This window comes from Lynx rufus, unplaced genomic scaffold (genome assembly GCF_022079265.1).
Source record: "Lynx rufus isolate CCGP_SWC_20201006 ecotype Redwood Valley unplaced genomic scaffold, mLynRuf1.p SCAF_2, whole genome shotgun sequence".
NCBI classification, from domain to species: domain Eukaryota; kingdom Metazoa; phylum Chordata; class Mammalia; order Carnivora; family Felidae; genus Lynx; species Lynx rufus.
Genome location: NW_025814834.1, coordinates 119,698,302 through 119,722,415, shown reverse-complemented (window position 1 = coordinate 119,722,415; position 24,114 = coordinate 119,698,302). Strand labels below are relative to the sequence as shown.

At 38.5% G+C, this 24,114-nt stretch overlaps 1 protein-coding gene across 1 annotated transcript; it reads right to left on the bottom strand.

Moving 5' to 3' along the window:
- Positions 1-2,288: 2,288 nt before the first annotated feature.
- SEC22B (SEC22 homolog B, vesicle trafficking protein) lies at positions 2,289-22,191 on the bottom strand. The gene is made up of 5 exons (XM_047084372.1): positions 21,994-22,191; positions 13,417-13,526; positions 10,270-10,430; positions 7,991-8,137; positions 2,289-4,244 (listed from the first exon to the last, which is right to left on the bottom strand). The coding sequence occupies exons 1-5, from the start codon at positions 22,066-22,068 to the stop codon at positions 4,090-4,092; spliced, it is 648 nt and encodes a 215-aa protein (XP_046940328.1). The 5' UTR covers positions 22,069-22,191; the 3' UTR covers positions 2,289-4,089.
- Between the last annotated feature and the right edge of the window lie 1,923 nt (positions 22,192-24,114).

Below are 24,114 nucleotides of genomic sequence, written 5' to 3'. Positions count from 1 at the left end.
AATGGTAAATTAACATTGAGATCAAGTGAAAAAGGAGCAAATTAAGATGTATAAAAAACAAGGATGAAAAAGAGCAAACAAGAACACAAGAGCCAGAAATATCAAAAAGTTGTAAAGGGAGACAGAGAAGTAAATTTAAAAAAAAAATAAAAAATCTAATCTAAAATATGGATTCAGTTACAGCACTTGAAATCAACTTAGTTAGGAGTGATTAAATTGCTTGAGACAGTTTTATACTGTTGGGTCAACCGTGTAAGAGCAGGATGTTGACTCAATTTGTCCATTCTATTTCAAACTATGTCATACATGCTCCAAAATTTTCTTTGGGTACCTTTACAGTACACCTGTACAACCATGCTCTCTGCCTTTTTGCTGAGCTGTCTGCAGACAACCCGATGGGCTCTCGGTTCTGCTAAATACACCAACCAAAAGCCTTAACTGTGTGGCCACCAACATTCAAGCCCTTAGTTATGAAAACTCCCAAGGATAGGAATTTGAATTAGGAGATGTTTTCTTATACATGATTCTTAAATACTGTGTATGAGAAAAGATTCTCCATTTGTTTTAATTTGCTTTTGCAAGACTTCCTAGTGACAGGCAGAAAATAGAAAATTTGAGATCCTTAAATGTGATTTTGAGGAACTAAGACCAAAGTTTTAAAATTTTTCTATAGAACCAGATCCCTGAATGCATTATAGGAAAATATTCGATAGAATTGGGGGGGGGGGCGGTTTACAGAATTTTTCAAGAATACATCTCATTCACAAAGTTAGTTCAAACTGTAGAATTCTTCCAAGTCACCATAGCTGGACAGTTTTCAAGGCTTCTGGGTACTTACCTTTGAATTCCACTCCTACGTATTTGAGTACTTAACTGGGGATCATAGACCACTACATCGCCAACAGGCTTTGTGGGGCTCTTGAATACTCATTGTATGAATGCATGAATTCACATACACTGTGAACATTTCTCTGGGGTAAAGGCACATACCTTTCATTAGGTTTTCAAGATTTCCCAGAAAGCTTAATAACCATTAGACATTTAAATAAACAGATGTACAATGTGCCCCAAATATTACTACACTTTAACATTTGTGAGATTTCCTAATAAAAGCATGTTATGAAGTTCAGTGCCCTAACTACTACTTTGTAAAAGTAGTCCGCCACCTTCAGTCCCTAGGGCACACAACCCTCAACCTGCTGTGACCTGACGTCTGCCCCACTCCTCTGAATGACCTCTGCCTGTATGACAAAGTCCCGTAACTCTAAAATTCAACATCTACTTCCGGAAAACAAAATACATTTTTTGGAACTTATTTTGATCTCTTGATGGGACAGCAGAGTGGAGAAAAGCACAGAGTCTGGAGCCAAACTGACGAGGTTCGTATCTCAGCTGCGTCCCGTTCTAGCTCTGCAACATCGGGCGAATCACTTAGCTCTTCTGTGCGTCAGAGAAGCAGCCTTTGTAAAGTTTCTTCATTCATATGGTGTAAACAGTACTTGCTTCAAAATGTGAATGTGAGATGTAAGAAAACATTGTCCATATTACTTATTTGGTACCTGGGATAACTCTTTTCTTGAAAATGGCTTGAAACCCGTCTCCTAGGTCTCACTCTACCGTTGCTGCCTCCTCAGTTTCATCTCCCTACTTTCAGGCTCAGCCCTAACAGCTCTCTCGTACTTGGGCCAGAATGATCATCCGAAACCCTAAATCTGATGCCATCTCTTGTCACTGACGTTAGTGTACTATAAACTCATTAAGCGTGGTAGATGTATCTCTTTATTACAGTGACCAGTCTAGTTCTTCCTCAAGGCTCAAGTGCCCAAACTCACCCAAGGAGTTGGGTTGAAGCAACAGAATTACAATCCCCAAAATGGGCCTCACTCTTTTACTCATGACTTTGCACAAGCTATTGACTCTTTCTGGAATACCTTATTCTTCTTCCCGTACAACACTCCTTCCCAAAGTAGGGTGTCCTTTCTTAATGTGCCCCCACTAGCCCTAGACAGTACTTATTACATTCTATTTTAGATGCCTGTTTAGTTGCTGATACACTTCATCTAGTCAGATCCTCCCACTACCTCCAATAAAGAACAGAAGCGGAAGCCCTATTACGATAGTCTTGTTCTCTCATTTTTCAACCGTCATAACATTAAACCACTTTCTCATTCCTTTCATCATTCTGCCCCCTTCTCATTTTTCAACTAACCACCTGGGTTTTGGTAGAAATGTACCCAGAGAGCTATGTGTACATAAAATAACTAGATAACAAAACTTCACACTGCAGGGAACATTCTAGAAGTATTTATTTCATTGCTGACCACTTGGTTGCTGCATGCAACTCTCAACAATGAGCTGCCGCTCTCCACTCCTATAGAAGAACCAGATGCTACGGTACCACTACTTGGGTTTTCAGACTGTCAGGCTTTTATTACCAACATCGTTACTTTAGGGACAAGCCTTTTAGGGACTTAAAAGCACTTATTCTCTATAAAAAGTAACTTCATGTTTCATGCACATACTCCAATTGGCAGATTTAGGTCCAAAATGGGAAAAAAAAAAATTTATTCTAGTTCTGTAAATTATCAGGAATTTACAAGCCACTTCTTGTTCTAAGGAAATAGGGTTTTGTTTTGTTTTTTACCTCTATCAGGAATCAGGACAGTAGCTTTGATGATCCCTTAGTTATAAAACTGTTTACTAGTTAAAGTTCTCTCCAAAGATGTAAAGAAAAGAAGTTGGCTCATTTTCCTGTACAACTGAAAGAAACATGTGCAGTATGTATAAGTTGTAGTTTATACTGTAGACCCTTGTGACAATATTTAAAAGGCCTATTCTCCCCATTTAAAAAATTCTACCTCGGAAGGTAAAAGGAAATCCCCATTATCCCTGAGCAAAAAGGGAAAAATCATAGGTACTTTTATTTGTTAATAGAAGCCACTGTAAATGAGTTATCTATCTCTAGAACATTCTCAGAGAATTTACATAAACTGAAGAAAGTACGAGGTGTTCTCAGAGACTTTCTCAGATGAATGTATCTAGTTGTTTGAGTAGTTGCTGTGTAAAAATTTAAATTGAACTACGTGGCTGAACATTTTCCATTTTGAAATTTGAGAATATCCTGAGAGGATGCTTATGGGACATGAAAACTATTGGGTGCGGAGGAATTTTTAAAGTGTCAGCAGGAGGAAACGAGAGGGAAGAAACTACAGTGGAGAAAAAGGGGGCAGGACAAAGCTGTAGTGATGAGCTGGGCCTTTCTTCCCATTAAGTCAGGGGTTTCTGATTATCCGTATGTTATATTTACTCTTATATTAATATAAACGAGATGCTGAAAAATACAATTAAGAATGTCCCAAACTAAATTTAAGTCTTTTAAGGAGTAAATGACAGAAAACATTTTAGCTTCTTAATCAAGGAGTGCTATAATATAATATCAAGGCATCTTAATATAATTCGTTTAACCCTAAAGCAGTTGTGCAATAAGCAAAATATCATAAAAGGGAAACAACAAAGGCTAACTTCCTACAGGGGCCGACAGACAAGATCTTCGCAGCACAGCAATTAACCTTCACAGAGTGGAGTCTTGTTTACAAGGCCCTCAAAAACTCAAGATTACTGAAAGTCACAAATGTCACCAACAAAAGGAATGTTGATCAGACAGAGTCAGAAACTTCCCAAAGGGCTGCCTTTTCTGAAGGAATTTCAGACTGTTGCTAGCACAGGTTGGCTAAGCCAGATCTCACTGATGGCTCCATTAGAAAAGAAAATGCCCCGCTCAGTGCTGTTTTAAAAATGTAAAAACACTGGGAGGGGAAAAAACAAAAGAAAACAATCTACTGTTCCCTAGCATACACAGCTCAGCACCCAGAGAAAGCCTCTGCCCCCAAAAGAGACTTTCTATAAAGGGGTAAGCTTCATTAAATGAGGTGTAACATTTCGTTTTCAGGACATGTCTTTTCTTGCAAGGTCCTTAGAGGCAGAAGTTCCACTTGGAATTCTAATACACATCTCTGTGAGCTCAGCTTCCTGAAAACACACACCTGCTGGGTTCTAGGTTCACCCTTGCCAGTGACTGGATTCACTACTTCACAGCCACCAGAATCGCACATACACTATTAACATGATGAAAAACACAGCTACCGCTGCAAGTTTGGCGTAAGTGGAACGCATGTTCAAGTACTTCGCATCCTGGCGGTATTTCTTGGACAGACTGGACAAATTGTTAGCCTTTGAATCCAATGCTGTTGAAGAGGAAAAAAGGAAAATGTTAATTAGTCACTGAAGTGTTATGTCTAATGTATTAAGACATAAAAATAACTTAAATGAGTGGCACTATGCCAAACAACCACGATGCTTATTTCATTTTTATTTTAAAGGTTAGGTTGCATATACTGATTAATCCATGATCCTGATGCACTGTAAAATCCACAATGCATTTTAAAGTTATCAGACCAGGGGCGCCTGGGTGGCTCAGTCGGTTGGGCGTCCGACTTCAGCTCAGGTCATGATCTCAGGGTTTATGGGTTCGAGCCCCATGTCGGGCTCTGTGTTGACAGCTTGAAGCCTGGAGCCTGCTTCAGATTCTGTGTCTCCCTCTCGCTCTCTGCCCCTCCCCCACTTGCACTCTGTCTCTCTCTCAAAAATAAATAAAGATTAAAAAAAATTATCAGACCAAATTATGTTCAGATTCTTGAGACTGTATAGCGAGGTGGTTAAGAGTGCTGGCTCTGACCTCAGAGTCTTTGGTTTAAATCTCAGCTGCACCAGCCATGTGACATTGGTCAATTCACTGAGCCTCTACTAAAACCCAGTTTCATCATCTACATAAAGTGAGGATAATAACACTAACTGTATAACAGGATTGTAAGTACATGAGAATGCCTGTGAAGTGAACACGATGCCTGTATATGATAAGACTGATAAATGCTGGCTGATAATAAACATCTCATCATCTTTTAATGGTCTAAATCTTATTCTCTCATATTGTGAAAAAAATGATAATCCATGTAAGATAAGACTCAGTAACCAGAAAACTCAATGAACCACAAACTGAGTACTGAGCTGTATCTCAAAGTTGACCGCTCCCAAATTCCCAAGATTCTCCACTGGTAAAGACTATTATGATTCTACCAGAAATTATGTTTCAACAGACACAGGAAAGTTGTCTTGTAACTAAAACATAATCACAGGTGCTAGGAAGCCACCAACACCTACCAAATTAAGCTTTTTAGAACCTTTTACCAAGTTTTGTTTTTCTAAAAGGACATTTGTAATGCTGTTATAACTGTTAGCTGAGCACTTAGAGAAACAGCCAGAGGGACACAAGCTAGATTGGACTAAAATACATGACATATTTTAATAATAAAAACAAATTCTTGGTGTGACATAAATGAATTTTGGTCATTTTACTTCTTTAAATTTTTTTTTTTAAATTTTTTTTTTTCAACGTTTATTTATTTTTGGGACAGAGAGAGACAGAGCATGAACGGGGGAGGGGCAGAGAGAGAGGGAGACACAGAATCGGAAACAGGCTCCAGGCTCTGAGCCATCAGCCCAGAGCCCGACGCGGGGCTCGAACTCACGGACCGCGAGATCGTGACCTGGCTGAAGTCGGACGCTTAACCGACTGCGCCACCCAGGCGCCCCAACTTCTTTAAATTTTTTTAAAGAGACTATTTTGCAACACGAATTTGTTTGTTCTTTAGAGAATACTTTTGGAATATTTGGAGTTGCTTAACAGAGACTGAATTGGTTGAGAAATGTGGTATTACTTAATGACACAGTCATGACAGCCACTTGTAAATTAGCAATTTGTTCTGTAAGAAAAACACTTAGTCACACAAGAAAACAGTTAGGAGATGAGAAATAACCATGACAATGCTGCGAGGAATTTTTCCAGCCAGTCTACTACACTGGACACTTCACTGGACCGAGGTTTTTAACTACTGTGTCTATTGCTATATCCCCAGAGCCCAGAACAGGGTCTGGCAATACTCAGTGCTCAATAAATAAATATTTGCTAAGCGGATCTAAATCTGCTGAGAATAACTGGGCAGCGGAACAAATATCACGTCATATGAAATAAGCACTAGTAAGAGAATTCCTGCCCCTCCCCCACTTACTCTTTGTCTCTCTCAAAAATACACATTAAAAAAATTTTTTTTAAAGATTACAACTGTACAGTTGACCCTTAAACAACATGGGTTTGAACTGTGCGAGTTCCACTTATACATGGATTTTTATAGAATACTGTAGATGTATTTTCTCATCCTTATGATTTTCTTAATAACATTTTTTCTCTAATTTACATTATTGTAAGAATACAGTATGCAATATGTGTACCGTACGAAATAACATGTTAATTGACTGTCTATGTTATTATGGGTAAGGCTTCCAGTCAACAGTTGGCTATTAGTCGTTAAGTTTTTGGGAAGTCAAAAGTTCTATGTGGAGTCCCTGACCCCCACGCTGTTCAAAGGTCTAATGTCTTCTTTTTCAATCAGCACATCAGCTTTGTAGTAACCAGCAAAGCACAAGAGGATCCTTTTACACTTTTGGTAAACTGACCAGTATACAAATTTTGGATTTAAGAAAAATTCTTGTGCTGGTCTATTTTATCCCAGGTAGAAACTAAGTCTCTTATGATGAAAATTTACAGTCTCACTCACCCAAAATTTGATGCTTAAAGAGTGAAGCTACATGCTGGGACAACTGCTGACTACTGACATAAAGGTTACAATCTGCAGTTCATAATAAAGGAAAACCCATTTACTCATGTATGTCATAGGATAAGTTCAAGACATACTCATGGAGGCATCTATTTGTGATCCTTACTGTGAAAGAAATAAAAGAAGTATATGAAATATATAAACACTACCTTTACGAGTACCTTAAATACATGGGTAACATTGAAACATTAGGTAAATATATACATGCGTATATATGGTTCTTTTTTTTTTAAGGCAAATTAGGTAAGTAAGTACACACGTACACACACCCATTATGTGCTAAAAAAAAAAAAAAAAAAAAAAAAAAAAAGAACCATTACACAGCTAAGTGCCTTAGGAGTTTAAAGGACAAAAGAGATTAACATGACGTGGGCTATCAGGACCTGGGAAGGCTTCTTTGAAGAGGCGGCTCGGCTCGTACCTAGGTCTCAAGAACAGGTCCAGGATGGTGAGGAAGCTGACCTGGCTGAAGCAGAATGTTTGTGAACTAGAGAGCATGAAAGAAGTCTGCAATCTCCTCATCTTCCGTTACAGAGAACACAGTGCCTTGCACATGACAAGCACTCAGCAAGAACAAAAAGTAAGTTGAAACCAGACTAGATCGTATCTTGTAGTCACAGATTTTAAAAGTTTTTCAGCAGAGGAATGCCTTGATGAAAATGGCATTTTATAACATTTGATCTGGCAGCAATAAAGTCTCCCAAAGTGGCTAGTCAGGAAACCACTGCAGTAAATCTTTGACAATTTCCTCTCATTCTTCTTTTCATTTCCCTTAATTTATGTTAAGAGTTTCTGTAAATATTTGCTTAATGTTGTAAATACCTTGGTAGAAGTAATTGCTTCTGATATGGAATAGGACCTTCACACTGTTCCAACTCAACAAAAACTAATCATGCTGGGAAAAAACATATCATATACGAAGTTTTGTAATGTAAGCTATGTCTCTTGATGATATTTATTTATTTATTTATTTATTTAATTTATGAGAGAGAGAGAATGAATGAATGAATGAATCCCAAGGCGGGGCTCAAGCTCACCTGAGGCAGGGCTCAAACTCATGAACCATGAGACCATGACCTGAGCCAAAATCAGATGCTTAACCAACTAAGCCACACCCAGGCACCCCTAATGTAATTATTTCTGAGAGATGAATTCTTAGCAGTACTAGATAGAGTGACAGTGAAAAAGGTAACCCAAAATAAGCTATCGTTGCCTGTGGACTGAGAAGCGCCCTATAGGACTCTTAATGTTTTACATACCTGAGAGTGCTTCTCCCCGTTGTAACACTTCTTCAATATTGGCCACCATGATCCTCTGTACATCCTGCAGTTCAGTGTTGATGGAGCCTAGGTTTCTCCGAGCACGGCTGTCAATGTAAAGCTTCTTGGTTTTCTGAATGTACGTATCTAGAATAATGAAGAAGAGTGACCATTAACAACCTTGCCCATCAAAGTACTGGAGTAGGGATAGGATAACCAAGCTCTTAAATGAACACCAAAGTTTGAGTTTTGATGTTTTCATTTGTAAAATGTAAAGACAGATGACCAACCATTCAGGAGAAATGTCCTCTGCACACCTTCAAATTCGAAGTCTTTGCTATCAGGGCCCTTATGGAAAGTAAGACCCACTATAGTAAGCCTTTCCTGAAAGCAGATTATTTTCAAACCACGTCCTGAGGATCCTCAGGGTTTTAGTACTTAACTCTATATTCCTGAAAAGGATCCTGACAACAATCTAGCATCACTACAGGTTCTGTCATTAAAAGTAGGGGGGAAACATGGTCTTAAAGTATTTTCTTTAACATGGGGTGCCTGGGTGGCTCAGTCGGTTAAGTTTCCAACTTTGGCTCAAGTCATGATCTCACAGTTTGTCGGGCTCTGTGCTGACAGCTCAGAGCGTGGAGCCTGTTTCGGATTCTGTGTCTCCCTCTCTCTCTGCCCCTCCCCTCCTCGCTCTCTCTCTCTCCCTCTGTCTCTCTCAAAAATAAACATTAAAAAAAATTTGTTTAAGTATTTTCTTTAACATACATTCCTAATCTCACTCTGTTCTTAAACTTCAGGTAAAGCAAACATGTGGCAGGGAGTTTCCCAAAATACCACTATGAACTGCAGCTATCATGTTTAGACCATGTCTGCATTTCTCAAAACTATAAAAAGAATGACTTATTACTAAAGATTTTATTTTCAACTTTTGGCATTTTCTTAAGTGATATGTGCTGGATACCTTTCGTTTGCCTCTCTAGACCTCCTCTCCACCCTTCTGCACCATGCTTTTTGCCTTGGGCAGCTGACCTGCATGGACTACATCATGGGCTCCTTGTTCGGGGGGGCTTCCAGGTTAGGTTCGACCAATGCGGGAGCCCCAAGAGTAGGGCAGGAGAGCAGGTAGTGATGTTAGGGTATTTGTTTCCCGAACCCCTCTCCCCCCAACCCCCATCAAGAAGTCACCCTGGGCTGGCAGCATCCCTCCAGCAAGAGTAACTCCTCCTCTCAAGATGGCCTTCTCTATAAATTTTGTCCTTTGCAGTTTCAGAAACTGCTCCTTTCTCTTATCCCTTCAGGCCTGGGGATGGAAACAATTACTGTGTAACTGATCTCAGGTTACTGTACCTGCAGTTCACCTAAAACCCATTCATATATAATCCTTTAAGCTAATTTGAGTGTATCAACTATTTCTCGTGTGACCTTGATGTAGCAGTCTTACTGCTTTCTTGGTTTTACTGGACCTCATTATCTTCAAAAACAAAATGTGAAAAACCAGACATTATAAAAATTATCACTTGGAGAGTTTGTAGTTATGAAATGCTGGAGCGTTTTCCTAAAATTTTCCTTATTTCTAAAAAGTAAGATGGCCAGTTAGCTAGCAAAATGGAAATACTTCAGAAATTCAGAAACAGTAAAACCAATTTCTTTTAACTAAAAATATCAGTAATATAGTCTAATCATACTTATTCTCACTTCCTCTAGAGTACCCAAAACATTTCTGTTGATTTATTGCCATCAGATACTTTACCAGTAATGAGTCTTTCTATAATTACTATACAAATATGGACACCCATGCTCACTATTTCTGCAGGTAGTAAATGCTGTCCCCCAATGCCATACCTCTTCCAGTAATTTTTTTTAACTAGAGGATTAAAAGAAACAAAATGTCATTCTGATTTCTATATTCAGACCTCCAGAAAATGAACCTTTCTGTGACTGTGCGTATGTGTGTGTGGTTTGGGGGAAAGAACTCAGCTACTACATGCCAACCAAACAGATCTTTAGGCACAGTTCTTGACTCTGACGAAGAATCAATCCAAATCACAAAAAGGGAAAAGGGTAACAAATTCTAAGGAAAAGACTAAAAGACCACAGAAAATTCTTGTGAGAAGCAACTTTCATTCATTCAAAAGCACAGAGGTGGAAAGGAAAAGACAGAACCCAAAACTTAAGTAGGTAAACATCAGAAAAAAATGTGTCAAAATTAATCAGTGTAACAAACAGCTTCTCCAAACTGTTTGCTCTCTTGATACAGAGATGAGGAGAAAACTTACCAAACTCAATAAAGGAATAGGGTCTAGACACAGTCGGCACCTTCTTCCCATGCTGTTCATCGAATTCTGAGTGCAAATCTTCCAGGTAGGCAAAAGCCAATTTCTTAGGAAAGGCAGCTTCACACAAAACCAAATAACAAACTCCCTGCTCAATAATGTAGCTGGAGAGACACAAAAAAAGAAGAGAAAAAGTTGTCTGTAGAATAACAATACCTCCAACAATTTGAAGCAGACTCTTCGTGCCCTACAGACTTTTGAACATATTCTAGCCTAAGCCCTTTGAAGCTAACTAAATCTGAAAATCAATTGCAAACCACAAACCCTTGGAATCAGAAAGCAAACATCTTCCCATTATGAGAATTATATTCCAAAAGAAGTACTTAAACATGTTTACAATTGTTTATTATATAATCCAGCTAAAATATCATAATACCTAAGACTTTTTCTTGAAAACTCAAGAGTTGTGACTCCATCTACCTTTTTTAAAATTTATCCATTTTTGAGAGAGAGAGTGTACGTGCCTGCATGCAGGGAAGGGGCAGAGAGAAAGGGAGAAAGAGAATCTCAAGCAGGCTCTGCACTGTCAGCATGGAGCCCAATGCAGGGCTCAAACCCACAACCCATGAGATCATGACCTAAGCCGAAACCAAGAGAAGGACACCCAACCAACTGAGCCACCCAGACGCCCCCATCTACCTTTGATTACGTATGGAAATTAGTATATACATATTTAAACTCTTTCTAGCTTTAAGAAAAACAGTGGAAATGGAAACTTTTGTGGATACTTCATAGTTGGAAGTTAATGCCACAATGTTTACTGGGTACAGATAATGACCTTAAGATAAATAATATTCCCTAATTTCCAGGCCAAAACTCTGTATCAACTATCCAATACAAGAAATTATCCAATAACAGAACTGACTTCCTCCTATGAGAGGTGCTCCCTGGCACTCTGGAAGGGGCTATATGGCTAACGTGTCTGAGATGTCTCAGAAAGAGGTTAGGTTAACTCTGTGATTTTCAATGTCTCTTTAGCCACAGGACTCTTTGTTTCAGCAATAATTATATTCAGAAGATCAATATGCACATGAAATAAAATCAAGTCATTAGTTTAAGTAGGACTTCAAGGGCCCAAAGCATTACACATACCCCCTATACCTACCCTTGCTATGTGGCTCCTAAGGCATCCTAGGACCCCACAGAGCATACTTTATAGTGTATTATATGACCTCTCAGGCCCCTTAAAACGATGATGATGGTCGTGATGATAATGATACTGATGTGTTTGGGCATCTAAATCAACTGGTCTCCTTATCTTTAGTCTAGGCCATCTTCTAAACTACAAGTTTTATATAACCATATAAATATAACCATATTATTCTGCTTAAAAACTCTCAGGGTTCTCTAATACCTATAAAATAAAATCATACTCCTTGGTATAGTATTTGTGGCCTCCAAAGCAGGTGTGGGCCACATTCCATCATACACCCAATATGCCAAACAGCACGCTTCTCTCCAAGTTTAGGTTCTTTCAAGTCCTCATAGATTTCTGCTTATATTTCTCTGTATTCTCCCTCCCTCTATCCCCTTTCCCCAAACTTGCTCCCTACAAATGGGAATTTATTGCTTCCTTCTCTCTACTCCCAAAGCATGTCATTTATAAATGAATTACAGCACTTCTTGCCTTAAGGTATTAAAGTTTAGTTGTCTGTATATGTGTTTCTCTCTGCTAATAAGATAAAGGCAGAACTTAATATATGGTCTGGTAAAGAATAAATCTTTAAAATATAAGTCTTAGATTGAAATAAAGGATGAGATGAAATTATAAAGGAACCAAACAAGAGAAAATCTCTTTTCAATTCCATTAGGAATTCAATTCCATTCCCTAGATCTTTTGTTCCTAATCCATGATAGAAATAAAGATACTATATATAATTATACATATAATTAAGTGTCTATATTTTTTGATGTTGAAAATTAGATTTATAGAAAATGTTTCATATACTACATTCTTTTTTTTTTTTAATTTTTTTTTTTTTTTTTTTAACGTTTACTTATTTTTGAGAGAGAGAGAGTGAGAGCAGGGGAGGGGCAGAGAGAGGGAGACACACAATCTGAAGCAGGCTCCAGGCTCTGAGCTGTCAGCACAAAGCCCGACACGGGGCTCGAACTCACGAACTGTGAGATCATAATCTGAGACAAAGTTGGACGCTTAACCGACTGAGCCACCCAGGCGCCCCACATCTACTACATTCTTAACCAATAAGCCAGGGTTTTGTTTCGATTTTAGTTTTGTATACTTGTTTGTTTCTGATGGGTGGAAAAATTTCCCCTCCCTTTAAAAAGGTTAAACAAGGCAGGTCCTTCCCAGGTCTATATTATCTTAGCATCTGAGGTCCTAAAATAGCAAGGATTATTTAGCTAATCCTTTTTTATTTTCCTCTGATCTTACTGTCCTCTCTTTTTTTAATCCTTTCTGTTTTAATCACCCTCAAACTTGACATGTATTAAACATTTAATACCAATTACTTGCAGGTAATTTAAAGTCCTTTTGAGCCCTTTCTCAGTTATATGCACTAATACCACTGATTGTGATGCTCTAAAATTATTTTTTATAATTTTCCTTTTTCTAACAACTAACATTTACTGATATTCTCTCTGTGCCAGGCAAGATGTTAAGAGATATAAATAGATTCCCTAATTATTCTCACAAACTATGACTATTTCCCCTATTTTATAGAGGAAACTAAGGCCCTAGAGAGGTATATGTGGGTTGTTCAAGGTTGTCTTGTTAGTAAGTGTTTGAGCAAGAGTATTAATCTACAGACATCTGGCTCTAAGAAACTCCTAAAGCAAAAAATTAATCTATTATTGCACGATGGGTATAGCATTCATTAGACAGAGGATAAAACAGGTTAATTTACTGTATGCACAGGATAAAACAGTTAATTTATTGTATGCAAATTGAATCAACAAAACAAGATTTCAGTTTTGCAGAATTAGAGCCAGGGAAGTTCCTTCCATGAAGAGACTGTATTTTTAAAATATTCTTTACTTTTGAAAAATTGTTACCATTGTTCTCAGATGTTACTTAAATTTACTGTATTTCATACCTAAATGATCACAAAGAAATAGGATTATACTCACTGGAAAGTCATGGCGCCAGCTTCCAAGGTACATCTGGTAGGGGACTGTTCATTCAATTTGCGAAAGAGTTGCTTAGCCTGACTCTGGTACTGTTGAAGGTCCCGGCCAGACTGAAAGAAGACACCTTCATTTAAGAATTTTCCACACAAAAAAACAGCCATAACAATTCATGAGAAGCATCATATTATGAGAACACTATGTAAGTAAGGTCCTTCATTGAAGGTTAATAAAATACAGGGGCCCCTGGATGGCTCAGTCAGAAAAGCACGCGACTCTTGATCTCAAGGTGTTGAGTTTGAGCTCCACACTGAGTATAGAAATTAGTTAAATAAAGAATACTTAAGAAAAATTTAAAAAATCCAGGGCGCCTGGGCGACTCAGTTGGTTAAGCATTGGACTTCAGCCCGGGTCACAATCTTGCAGTTCACAAGTTTGATCCCCTCGTTGCGCTCTGTGCTGACAGCTTGGAGCCTGGAGCCTTCAGATTCTGTGTCTCCCTCTCTCTCTGCCCCTCCCCCACCCTCTCAAAAATAAACATTAAAAAAAATTTTTTTAAAGAAAAATAAAAAAGGTTAATAAGATTCATTTTTTTAAAAAAATGCCCTACTTTTAGAGCAAAAAAGACCAAACCCCTAGTTGTTCAAGAAAATCACATTATTTGTACTTCTCAACTGCCTTTAAGCCACTCTTAACTTTCAATCCAGTGTTCTTTCCACTGTTAGGTCAGTGGAAATGGGTCCTCCTAACCCCTTTCACTTGCACAATTATTGGCACATAACTGCACAACATGTTCTATACTCAGGAGAAAATCCTGGGAACAACAGACTGGTGAATTTCATTTTTATCCTGGAATATCAAGAAAAACCTTCCACTAAGTGTTACAGTATTGAGCATTTAAGCAAAAATAAATGTATGCACCCATCACTGCAAATTCCTAAGACTGTAACTCCAACTAGGTAAAAATGAACAAGAGTAAGGACCAAGATTGAAAAGTCAAATATTCTTTACTGAGTGAATAGATTTGGTTTCTGAGTTTGGAAAGAAAGAGATATATACATACAAAATGCAAATAACAATATTCAGATGGTAGAATTACAGGTATATTTTCTTGAACAATTTTTAAATAGTTTAATAATTTTTTAAAAAAGGAAGGAAAAAAGCCTACTGCGAAATACCAGTGTCATCTCAAAAGGAGAACATCATACCTCATTCACCTATTCAATCCAAAAGGCAAAGAATGGAACGGAAAGCAAATACATATTATTTATTCATCCACATACGGGGGCAGGAGCGCACTTTTGCCATGTGATAGAAAGGAATTATTTTATTTTGGATTATTTATTTTGGATTAAACAATAGAACACAGTCTCTTCTTGACAGATGTTTAATACCTAAATGCTTAAATTTAAAAAGCATTTATTTGAGGTTCTCCCAAGGACTGGATCTGAGGTCTGACTTTTAAAAAGTGCAGGGGCGCCTGGGTGGCTCAGTCGGTTGAGCGGCCGACTTCAGCTCAGGTCATGATCTCGCGGCCCGTGAGTTCGAGCCCCGCGTCAGGCTCTGTGCTGACAGCTCAGAGCCTGGAGCCTGTTTCAGATTCTGTGTCTCCCTCCCTCTGACCCTCCCCCCTTCATGCTCTGTCTTTCTCTGTCTCAAAAATAAATAAACGTTTAAAAAAAATTTTTTTTTAAAGTGCAAAGTGAAATCTTAAAATTCTAGATAGTGAAACACTTAGCTAACAGTAAAAATAAGGAAGCAATGATAAAATTGTGAAAGTGGCAGATAAGCAAATGTACAAGTACAGGATCCTAAGCCATATGTAAAATGACAAACTGGAGGGGCGCCTGGGTGGCTCAGTTGGTTAAGCGTCTGACTTCAGCTCAGGTCATGATCTCATGGTTTGTGAGTTTGAGCCCCACGTCAGGCTCTATGCTGACAGCTCAGAGCCTGGAGCCTGCTTTGGATTCCGTGTCTCCCTCTCTGTCTGTCCCTACCCCCCTCTTTCTCTCAAAAAAAATAAACATTAAAAAAATTTTTTTAAATAATAAACTGGAAATTTAAATATGAATAAGGAAGTAAATTAGCATGAAGTGAACGAGGAGAGTTAGGTAGAGTCCACTAGAAGTATCACTTTATCTTATTTAGCACTGTCCCTATGGCAATGATTTGTTATACTACTCTAAAGAAATATTTCTATATTAATATATATGTATGTATTTATGTATTAACAATACTAGACAATAGTTAGCATAATATACACTCACATTATTATATTAATCAGTATTGCATATTTTTTTTCATGACTGATCTGCTAGTAAAGGAGAGTGAAAACTACCATATGCTTTGAACTAGTGCACAATATCCCGCATTCCCTAAATGAATGGTACTTGCCAAATTGTTTGCTTCACCAATGCCATTATATGTGGCATTTGGGAGAGATCTGACCCCACAGCAGTAGACAGAACAGATGTAAATAAAGTTGGAAATGTTACTAAAGTGCCAAGGAATAATATCCACATACATCAATGATTTTTCAACCTTGGCTTTACACCAGAATCACTTGGGGGTTGCACAAAAACTAATCAAGCCCTATCTCTACCTCCAAACCAATTAAATCAGTATCTCAGAGGTGGAACTCAGAAATTGGTGTTTTAAAAATAACCACAACCACAGATGTTAAGTAAAAATGTTTTTGACAACTAAAGGCAAAGGAACCAGGTGAAGAAATAAATGGCAGAAAAACTGTCAGTCAAATAAAGACTGGTATAAATCCTTTGACTTTATAAGAAGCATTGTAAACATCGCTGCAACCAAAGAGAAAGAGACTAACCACTGTATGGACTACAAGAAACTATGGCCGAAAGCATGCTGCAGTTTCGGGGATCTATAATGACACTGAGATTACACAGAGATTGTGGCACGCCAACCAACATTTTACAGTGCTGGTTCCATCAGCATCACCGTTCCCTGAGAACACAACACAGGCGCAATCTTTCTGGTAGGTATTTTTGCAATATGTATTAGAAGTTACAAAATTTTACATATTGTTTTAGCCAATTCTGTATCTTTGAAAATATACATACATATCATATATGTTAAAACAAACAACTACAAATGTATATAAAAATAAAAAACAAATGTTCAGTAATTGGATAGAAAATTGGTTAAATAACATATTTATACAGTGGCATATTTATACAATGGAATATTATACAGCCATTAAAATGCTGTATAATATTTAATGATATGAGAAGATACTCACTACACACTAAGTGAAAAAAAACTAGGTGGAAGTCTTACAGCATTACCCATTATTTAATTTTATACATATACACACACATACAGAGATTAAGGTTTTATGTTAAAATGTATACAATTTAAGTAAAGATTTTGGTAATAATCACCATTAACATTTTGGTCCTTTTGTTTTTCCTTTTTTTTTTTTTTTTAATTTTTTTTTTTTTCCAACGTTTATTTATTTTTGGGACAGAGAGAGACAGAGCATGAACGGGGGAGGGGCAGAGAGAGAGGGAGACACAGAATCGGAAATAGGCTCCAGGCTCTGAGCCATCAGCCCAGAGCCCGACGCGGGGCTCGAACTCCCGGACCGCGAGATCGTGACCTGGCTGAAGTCAGACGCTTAACCGACTGCGCCACCCAGGCGCCCCTTGTTTTTCCTTTTTTACTGAATTTTCTACAATAAGCGCAGGCTAGTTTTGTAATGGGGAAAATTGTTCATTCACCCATTCCTGTTTATTGCATATTTGTACCCACAAATACATACAATTCTAGTCTGAACTTTAAGAAAGGCAAAATGGAACTGGAAAGAAAATTTTGAGAAATAGGCAAATTAATGAAATTAAATGAAAGCACTCACTTTCTGTCAGCCCTGGTTCTAAACACTTTACATAATTCAACTCCAATAAGCTTTACAACTACCCTATGAGGTGATTAGAATCATTACGCCCATTTTCTGTATGAGAAATCAAACTTGCCCAAGGACGAGAGGCCAATAAGAGGAGGGGTAAGAATCTGAAGCCAGGCAGTCTAGCTCTGGAGTCTGCGTTCCTAAACATGCGATAGCACCTCTACAATTAAAATTGCTTCGGTGATAGCAGATCCACTTTCTGGGTGATCTTACTATTTCATATTAAATCTAATTCATAGGAAATTCTCAGGAAACTGTGATCAGAACTGGCAGCTCTGATCTAGATCTCACAAAACAACATATTCACCACTGTACAGACAGAACCTCAGTTTGCTTTCAAGACTAAAGTCACAAAAGGCCCACAGCCTCCAGACTGCCTAAAAACAGATTAGATGTCCTCATTCTGTTTTCCACTTCATCTACAACAGACTTCATGAAGCTTATATACAGTATAATGGAAAGATGTGTTAGCAATCCGATAATGAAATGGATGTGAATGGACAATTTCTGAAACTAATCTGCAATAGTGTATTTAGGATTTGGTTCTATATATATATAATATAACAGGTACAGGGTAGAAATTTCCCACACAACCACAACACTTTTTATTGCTATCACCTAGGACTGCTGAACAACTAACTATATCAAATGCCACCTTTTGTCTTTATAAGAATGTTTAGCTAAGCTCTTATCATTTTAAAATCCCTGTTGTACTTGGCTGGTCAAAGGCCAGCAGCACCAAGAACCAACCATTTTCCTCTAAAAGCAATTACAGTAAGGTGACTAATGAACCCTCAATAATTGGGGGAGCAATGCAGTTTAAAATGTACAACAGACTATCTGCTTTTTTGGTGCTCCCTGCTGAATACTTGGTTAGATCAAATATCGTCTTCAAGTCCACAGAGCTGGGGCAAAATGAAAGGAAAGAGAACACCGTCATTTTGAGATAGAACACAAAGGTAGATGAAGAGATGCAAACATCCAAAAAGTAGAAACACACCAGAAAGGTAAAAAGAAAGGAAACAGAATATCAGAGAGTCTAGGTTTGAAAAGAAAAGTTCATCTCTCTATCGCCCTAGGCTGATACTTCTAGTTGAGCACAGAGGAAACAGTGGATGAGATACTCTGCCTACATCATTTTTTGAATTTTACTCTCCACTGTATTATCTGAATAACTGTTCACCTCCAGTAGTAAGGCAGCTTATACAGGACTAGCACTAGTAACATACGACATCTGTTATCAGTGTAAATAATTGAAAAAGTACATTGAATTACTTGGCCTGAACAATTAAAGTACTCGACTACAGAACTATTTGGCTGAGGGGTGCCTGGGTGGCTCAGTCGGTTAAGCTTCCGACTTCTGTTAAGCTTCTGACTTCAGCTGGGGTCATGATCTCGCGGTTCCTGAGTTCGAGCCCCATGCTGGGCTCTGTGCCAGCTCAGAGCCTGGAGCGTGCTTCGGATTTTGTGTCTCCCTCTCTCTCTGCCCTTATCCCACTTGCACTCAGTCTCTCTCTCTTAAAAATAAACACTTAAAGAAATAAAAACTATTTGGCTGAAATAGCCATTTCTTAAAAAGTTATTTTTAGACTCCTAAGAAGTAGATACATTATCTGGGGCGCCTGGGTGGTGCAGTCCGTTAAGCGTCCGACTTCAGCCAGGTCACGATCTCGCGGTCCGTGAGTTCGAGCCCCGCATCAGGCTCTGGGCTGACGGCTCAGAGCCTGGAGCCTGTTTCCGATTCTGTGTCTCCCTCTCTCTCTGCCCCTCCCCCGTTCATGCTCTGTCTCTCTCTGTCCCAAAAATAAATAAAAAACGTTGAAAAAAAATTTTTTTTAAAAATTAAAAAAAAAAGAAGTAGATACATTATCAAAAAGTCTTAGAACATGGCTGTTAAGTGTACCAGTTAGGCACTAAGGCTCTGGTCTGAAGTCAGACAAATACTGATTAAAAACCAGTGGTTCTTGAGGCACCTGAGTGGCTCAGTCGGTTAAGCGTTCTCACTCTTGATTTCAGCTCAGGTCATGATGTCGTGGTTCATGGGTTTGAGCCCCGCATCGGACTCTGCATTGATGGTGCGGAGCCTACTTAGGATTCTCTCTCTCTCTCTCTCTCTCTCTCTCTCTGCATTGATGGTGCGGAGCCTACTTAGGATTCTCTCTCTCTCTCTCTCTCTCTCTCTCTCTCTCTTTCTGCCCCTCCCCTGCTCTCTCTCTCTCAAAATAAATAACCATTAAAAAAAACCCAAAACAGTGGCTCTTAAGCCAGGGTGACTCTGCCCTCCCACCCCCAGATCACATCTGGCAATGTCCAGGAATATTACTCAATTGGAGGTGTGGAGGTGGTGGTAGTGCTATTGGCATCTAAGAGGCAGAGGCCAGAGTTACTAGCATACATCCTACAATGCACGAGACCGTTTCGCACAACAAATAATTATCTGACCGAAAACATCAATAGTGTTGATATTAAGAAACTGATGAAAAGTTCCATTTTACTACTTATTCACTATGTGGCTCATACAAAAAAACTTATCATCTCTATGCCTCAGAGCTTCCTTCCCTGTAAATGGGAAGAATACCACTAAACTATCCTAATATGATTGGTATGAAGATTGAATGAAATCAAATACTTGACAGGCTTTAGCACAGTGCTTGGCATGTAGTATGCATTCTATAAATGTTCCTTTTACTATTAACATAATAAAAATGAGTCTAAGACTCATAATGTAGATATTAAAAATCAGGGAAAGATTTTATCATTCAAAGCCTAAATTCCTAAAGGAAATAATTATGGAATTGCCATCACAAAAATATTCTTGTGGAAAATTTCTTTGTCAATTAAACAAAGTAACCCATCTTGGTAGACCAACACCTAATTTGGAATTAAGAAACACACAATAATATATCAATTATTTTTTCAATAAAGCATCAAGGCAGAGAGTAAGGAACTACTAATATTAAGTAGACTTTCAAATTCACTTTGTATTCTTTGCCCACACTGAAATCTAATGCAATAAACTGACCAGACTCCTCCCTGGGAAAAACCATTTCTCGGTCAAACTATATATATACTTTAAGGAAAATTTCTCCACACTATCTCCCTTGCTCAAGTCACGTTCCTGCACTTATTTTAACAATTTCACTCCTTCTGCAGAGTGGTCCTAGAAAATTCTTAACAAATTGAGAGAAAAGAAAAATATTTCACAGTTGAATATTAAGGGCACATTATATTTTTCAAATTTTATATAAATGATTAGACTTTGTCTTGTGCAATAAATTGAAAATACTTCACTTAGCAGGACCTGCAATTTTGTGATCTGTATTGCTACTCTCCTAAAAGTGAAAATAAACATATTTCCAAGTCAAACCTAAAAAGGCATAAAACTAAATAGAAGCTTTCCTTATTACTAAACAACACTGTCAGCTGAGAAGTCATTTCTTCTGGGAAGAGCCTTCTTCCTCTTCCATAGCAATTATACTGTTATAATTGCTTATTTGTTTTCTGGCTTTTCCACTAAACTGTAAGCTCCATGAAAGTAGGGACTGTGTCCTCTAACCTGTATAATCACCGTGCTTGACACAGTTGATGTGCTTAATAAGGGTTTTGGGTTTTTTTCCGTGAAAAATCCAACAGATATATGCAAAATAATTTCCTAGAATTCATCTTTTTTTTTAGGCCTTAAGTTTTTTTTAAAAAAAAACTTAGGTTGTTCGAGAAAGTAAACTAAAATTGATCACTTTAAATAAATTACATAAATTTCATTCTCAGCCTCCCTTCTTCAGAGATCTCCCCACGTTGCTCCAGAAATCTGTCTCACACCAGAACCTTCCCTTGTGATTCTAAGGCACAAAGCTTACTTTTCAAGATATTTGAAGCTGTTGTTTTTAAATCAATTCAATACATTTTTTGAGCACTTATTAGCATAAAGCTGCTGCCGTAAAAGCTATGAGAAGCACAAAGATCATTAAGACCTGTCGACTGCCTCATAGGAATCTCAATTTATTGAAAAACAAAAGAAAGTAGCAAAATAAAGGTACAAGGCTTTAACAGAAATATAACACAGAAGTTATAATCCCAATAGTAGGAATTTAGTAAGGCTTACTGGAGGAGGTGGGAATTGGACATAAACTTGAAAGAAAGTACTGTACTGAACTTCAAACAGGTGTCTATATGTGGCAATATTATCTCACCCACTTTCAAAAGATGTCATCAAGATAGGTCAAGGATCAAGTGCCACAGTGAAAGAGGTTGAAGAACTTGGGAGCTGATTTCTCCCAGGACCTGTTAGCCTCAACAGCAGCAGAAAAACAGAAATCTCGAATTTTACCAAAGTCTCTAAGAGTTACACAACACTGGGTGATCACAATCAGTCGAACCTATCCCTACGCCGGAGCGTCTTTCTATAAAAAAAAACAAAAACAAAAACAAAACAAAAAAAACAACAGGAAAGGCAAAAATCTACCTCCGCCTTCAGGAATGATTTCTTTTAACAAGTAGTTTCTCCACTGCCAAAAGATAAAAAGAGCAGTTCAGAGGGGTCGGGAGCGCACGGGAGGTCGCAAAGGTCGCCTGCGTTCTAAGAAGAAATCCGGTACTGAGAACACAGAGCTCTGGCAGGGACTTGGGGGCGCGGGGATAGAACAGCTCACCTGTTCGTCCTCCTGCATCGAGGCGGCCAGCGGGAGCCCGTCCGCCACCCGGGCGATCATCGTAAGCAACACCATCTTCACAGGCTTCGGGGACCCAACACTGGCCCGGCGGCCGCAGACGTTGTCCCGACTTCTTCCGCCGCGACCGCAGTTACACCTCTATCTGAGTTCCCGAAGATCCAGCTGCCTGCGTCTCCGCTTCCCGCTGAGGTGGCCGGAAACAAGCTTTGGTGCTCTTCACTACCGGTCCGCGGAATTGACTTCCCTCCGAGAACCGCAACCGCCAGAACACTGGTTCCGCAGTCTCTCCTTCCGTCTTCCAAGACCCCGTGCGCTTTTCTGGTTAGGGGCCTTGAATACGCCTTGACCCTTGAGGGGGTATGGCACACAAATTAAAACAGAATTTTCTAGTTTCTGAAGTGCGGGAGGGGGCTGGGAAAGATGGGGGGAGTTTATGGGTACTTAGATGAAGAGTATATGTGAAAACACTTTGAAAATCAAGCTCTATGTTTTCATATTTTTCTGTTTTATATATTACATATTTTATACATAATATTTTCTGTATTCGTATATTTCTAGGCAGAGATTTTTGTCTGCTTGGGGTGTTTGTTTGTTTGTTTGTTTTGCTTGTTTTTGTTTATGCTGTATCCCCAGATCCTTGAACAGTTTCCAGTAAAAAATAAATATCTATTGTATCTGAAAAAAAAAAATGACCAACTATGGGACCTCAGAAATCACCAAATCAGTCACCCTTCCAAAAGCTGGGATCTCTACTACACCTGTTATCATAGGTGGCAGGATAGCCTTGCTAGAGCTTCTAGTAACTGGGCATTCACTCCCTTTTGGAATGATCTCTACAGAATTCTACTTGAGGAAGTGTTATCATCTCTCCTTTCTTTGGTGTCCCTATCTCTAAAATGGGGATATTATCTGCCTCTCAGGATTTTTGTGAACAATACATGAGAAAATGTAGGTGCATGAGTTTCATAAACTAAAGAAAGAAGTTATACAAGTGTTGCATTTATTATTACTTATATTAATAACTACTCTTCATTAAGCATTTACAGTTGGTGTTTGCATTAATAGAAATAGAAAGTGCTTTAGAGATAAAAGTTATTTAGACAAATAACCCAGTGAGATTGTTTAATATTAGGTTCCCCCTTTGTAGGTGGAGAAAATGCCTCAGAGAGTAACTTTTCCAAGGTAACACAGCTAGTAAAATTGGGAACAAAATTTGAGCTGAGGCTGAACTCCAAAGCCTGTGTTTTTATTTTTGTGATGCAACTCTGTCTTAATATTTATCTGTAGGTGAAATAGCTCATGCTTACATTACCTTTCCTACAGCTCTACAACTGTTAGGAGAAAACTAATATTATTTTTTTGAGAGGCTTTTGGGAGGTACACCCGATGAGACCTAATGACTGACTCCACACAAAAGATGAAGGACTGGGAAATAGACAAGACAAAGAAACCAATGTTATTATTAACAGAGACAGTGAGAAAGTGAAATGGAAGGCAATCCTTGTGTATATGGTAGCCTAAGCTGGTAAAATCATAGTATATTACATTTAGAATAGCCCATATATATAACTTAATCTAACTTCTCTCTCTCCCACCTAACCAGGATATGTCTTCTGCCATAGTCTCAAATGATGGTTATTCATCCTCTGCTGGAATAATTCCAGTAATGAGGAATTCACAATACAAATATTTTAAAGAATGGGGGCGCCTGGGTGGCTCAGTCGGTTAAGCCTCTGACTTCGGCTGAGGTCATGATCTCATGGTTGGTGGTTTCCAGCCCCACATCGGGCTCTGTGCTGACAGCTCAGAGCCTGGAGCTGCTTCAGATTCTGTGTCTCCCTCTATCTCTGCCCTTCCCCTGCTGGCACTCTGTCTCTGTATCTCTCAAAAATAAATAAAGGTTAAAAAAATTTTTAAACAAATATCTTAAAGAAGGGTACTGCTTGGTGGATGAGAGAAACAGAGAGAGAAGAATATAGCAGGTATGCACAAGGAAGCAGATTTGGGGCAAGAGTCCCAGTTTCTATTTCGTGGCTTTAGGCTTTTCCCAAGTTCCATAACCATTTCTGCTCATGGATTCTATGAATCACCATTGTTTCT

Coding starts and splice junctions, on each gene's coding strand:
- SEC22B (XM_047084372.1), bottom strand. CDS start 22,068: ATGGTGTTGCTTACGATGATCGCCCGGGTGGCGGACGGGCTCCCGCTG. Junction 10,431..13,416: donor GCTGGCGCCATGACTTTCCA/GTGAGTATAATC, acceptor GTGTCTCTCCAG/CTACATTATTGAGCAGGGAG. Junction 4,245..7,990: donor ACGGGGAGAAGCACTCTCAG/GTATGTAAAACA, acceptor CCTCTTCAACAG/CATTGGATTCAAAGGCTAAC.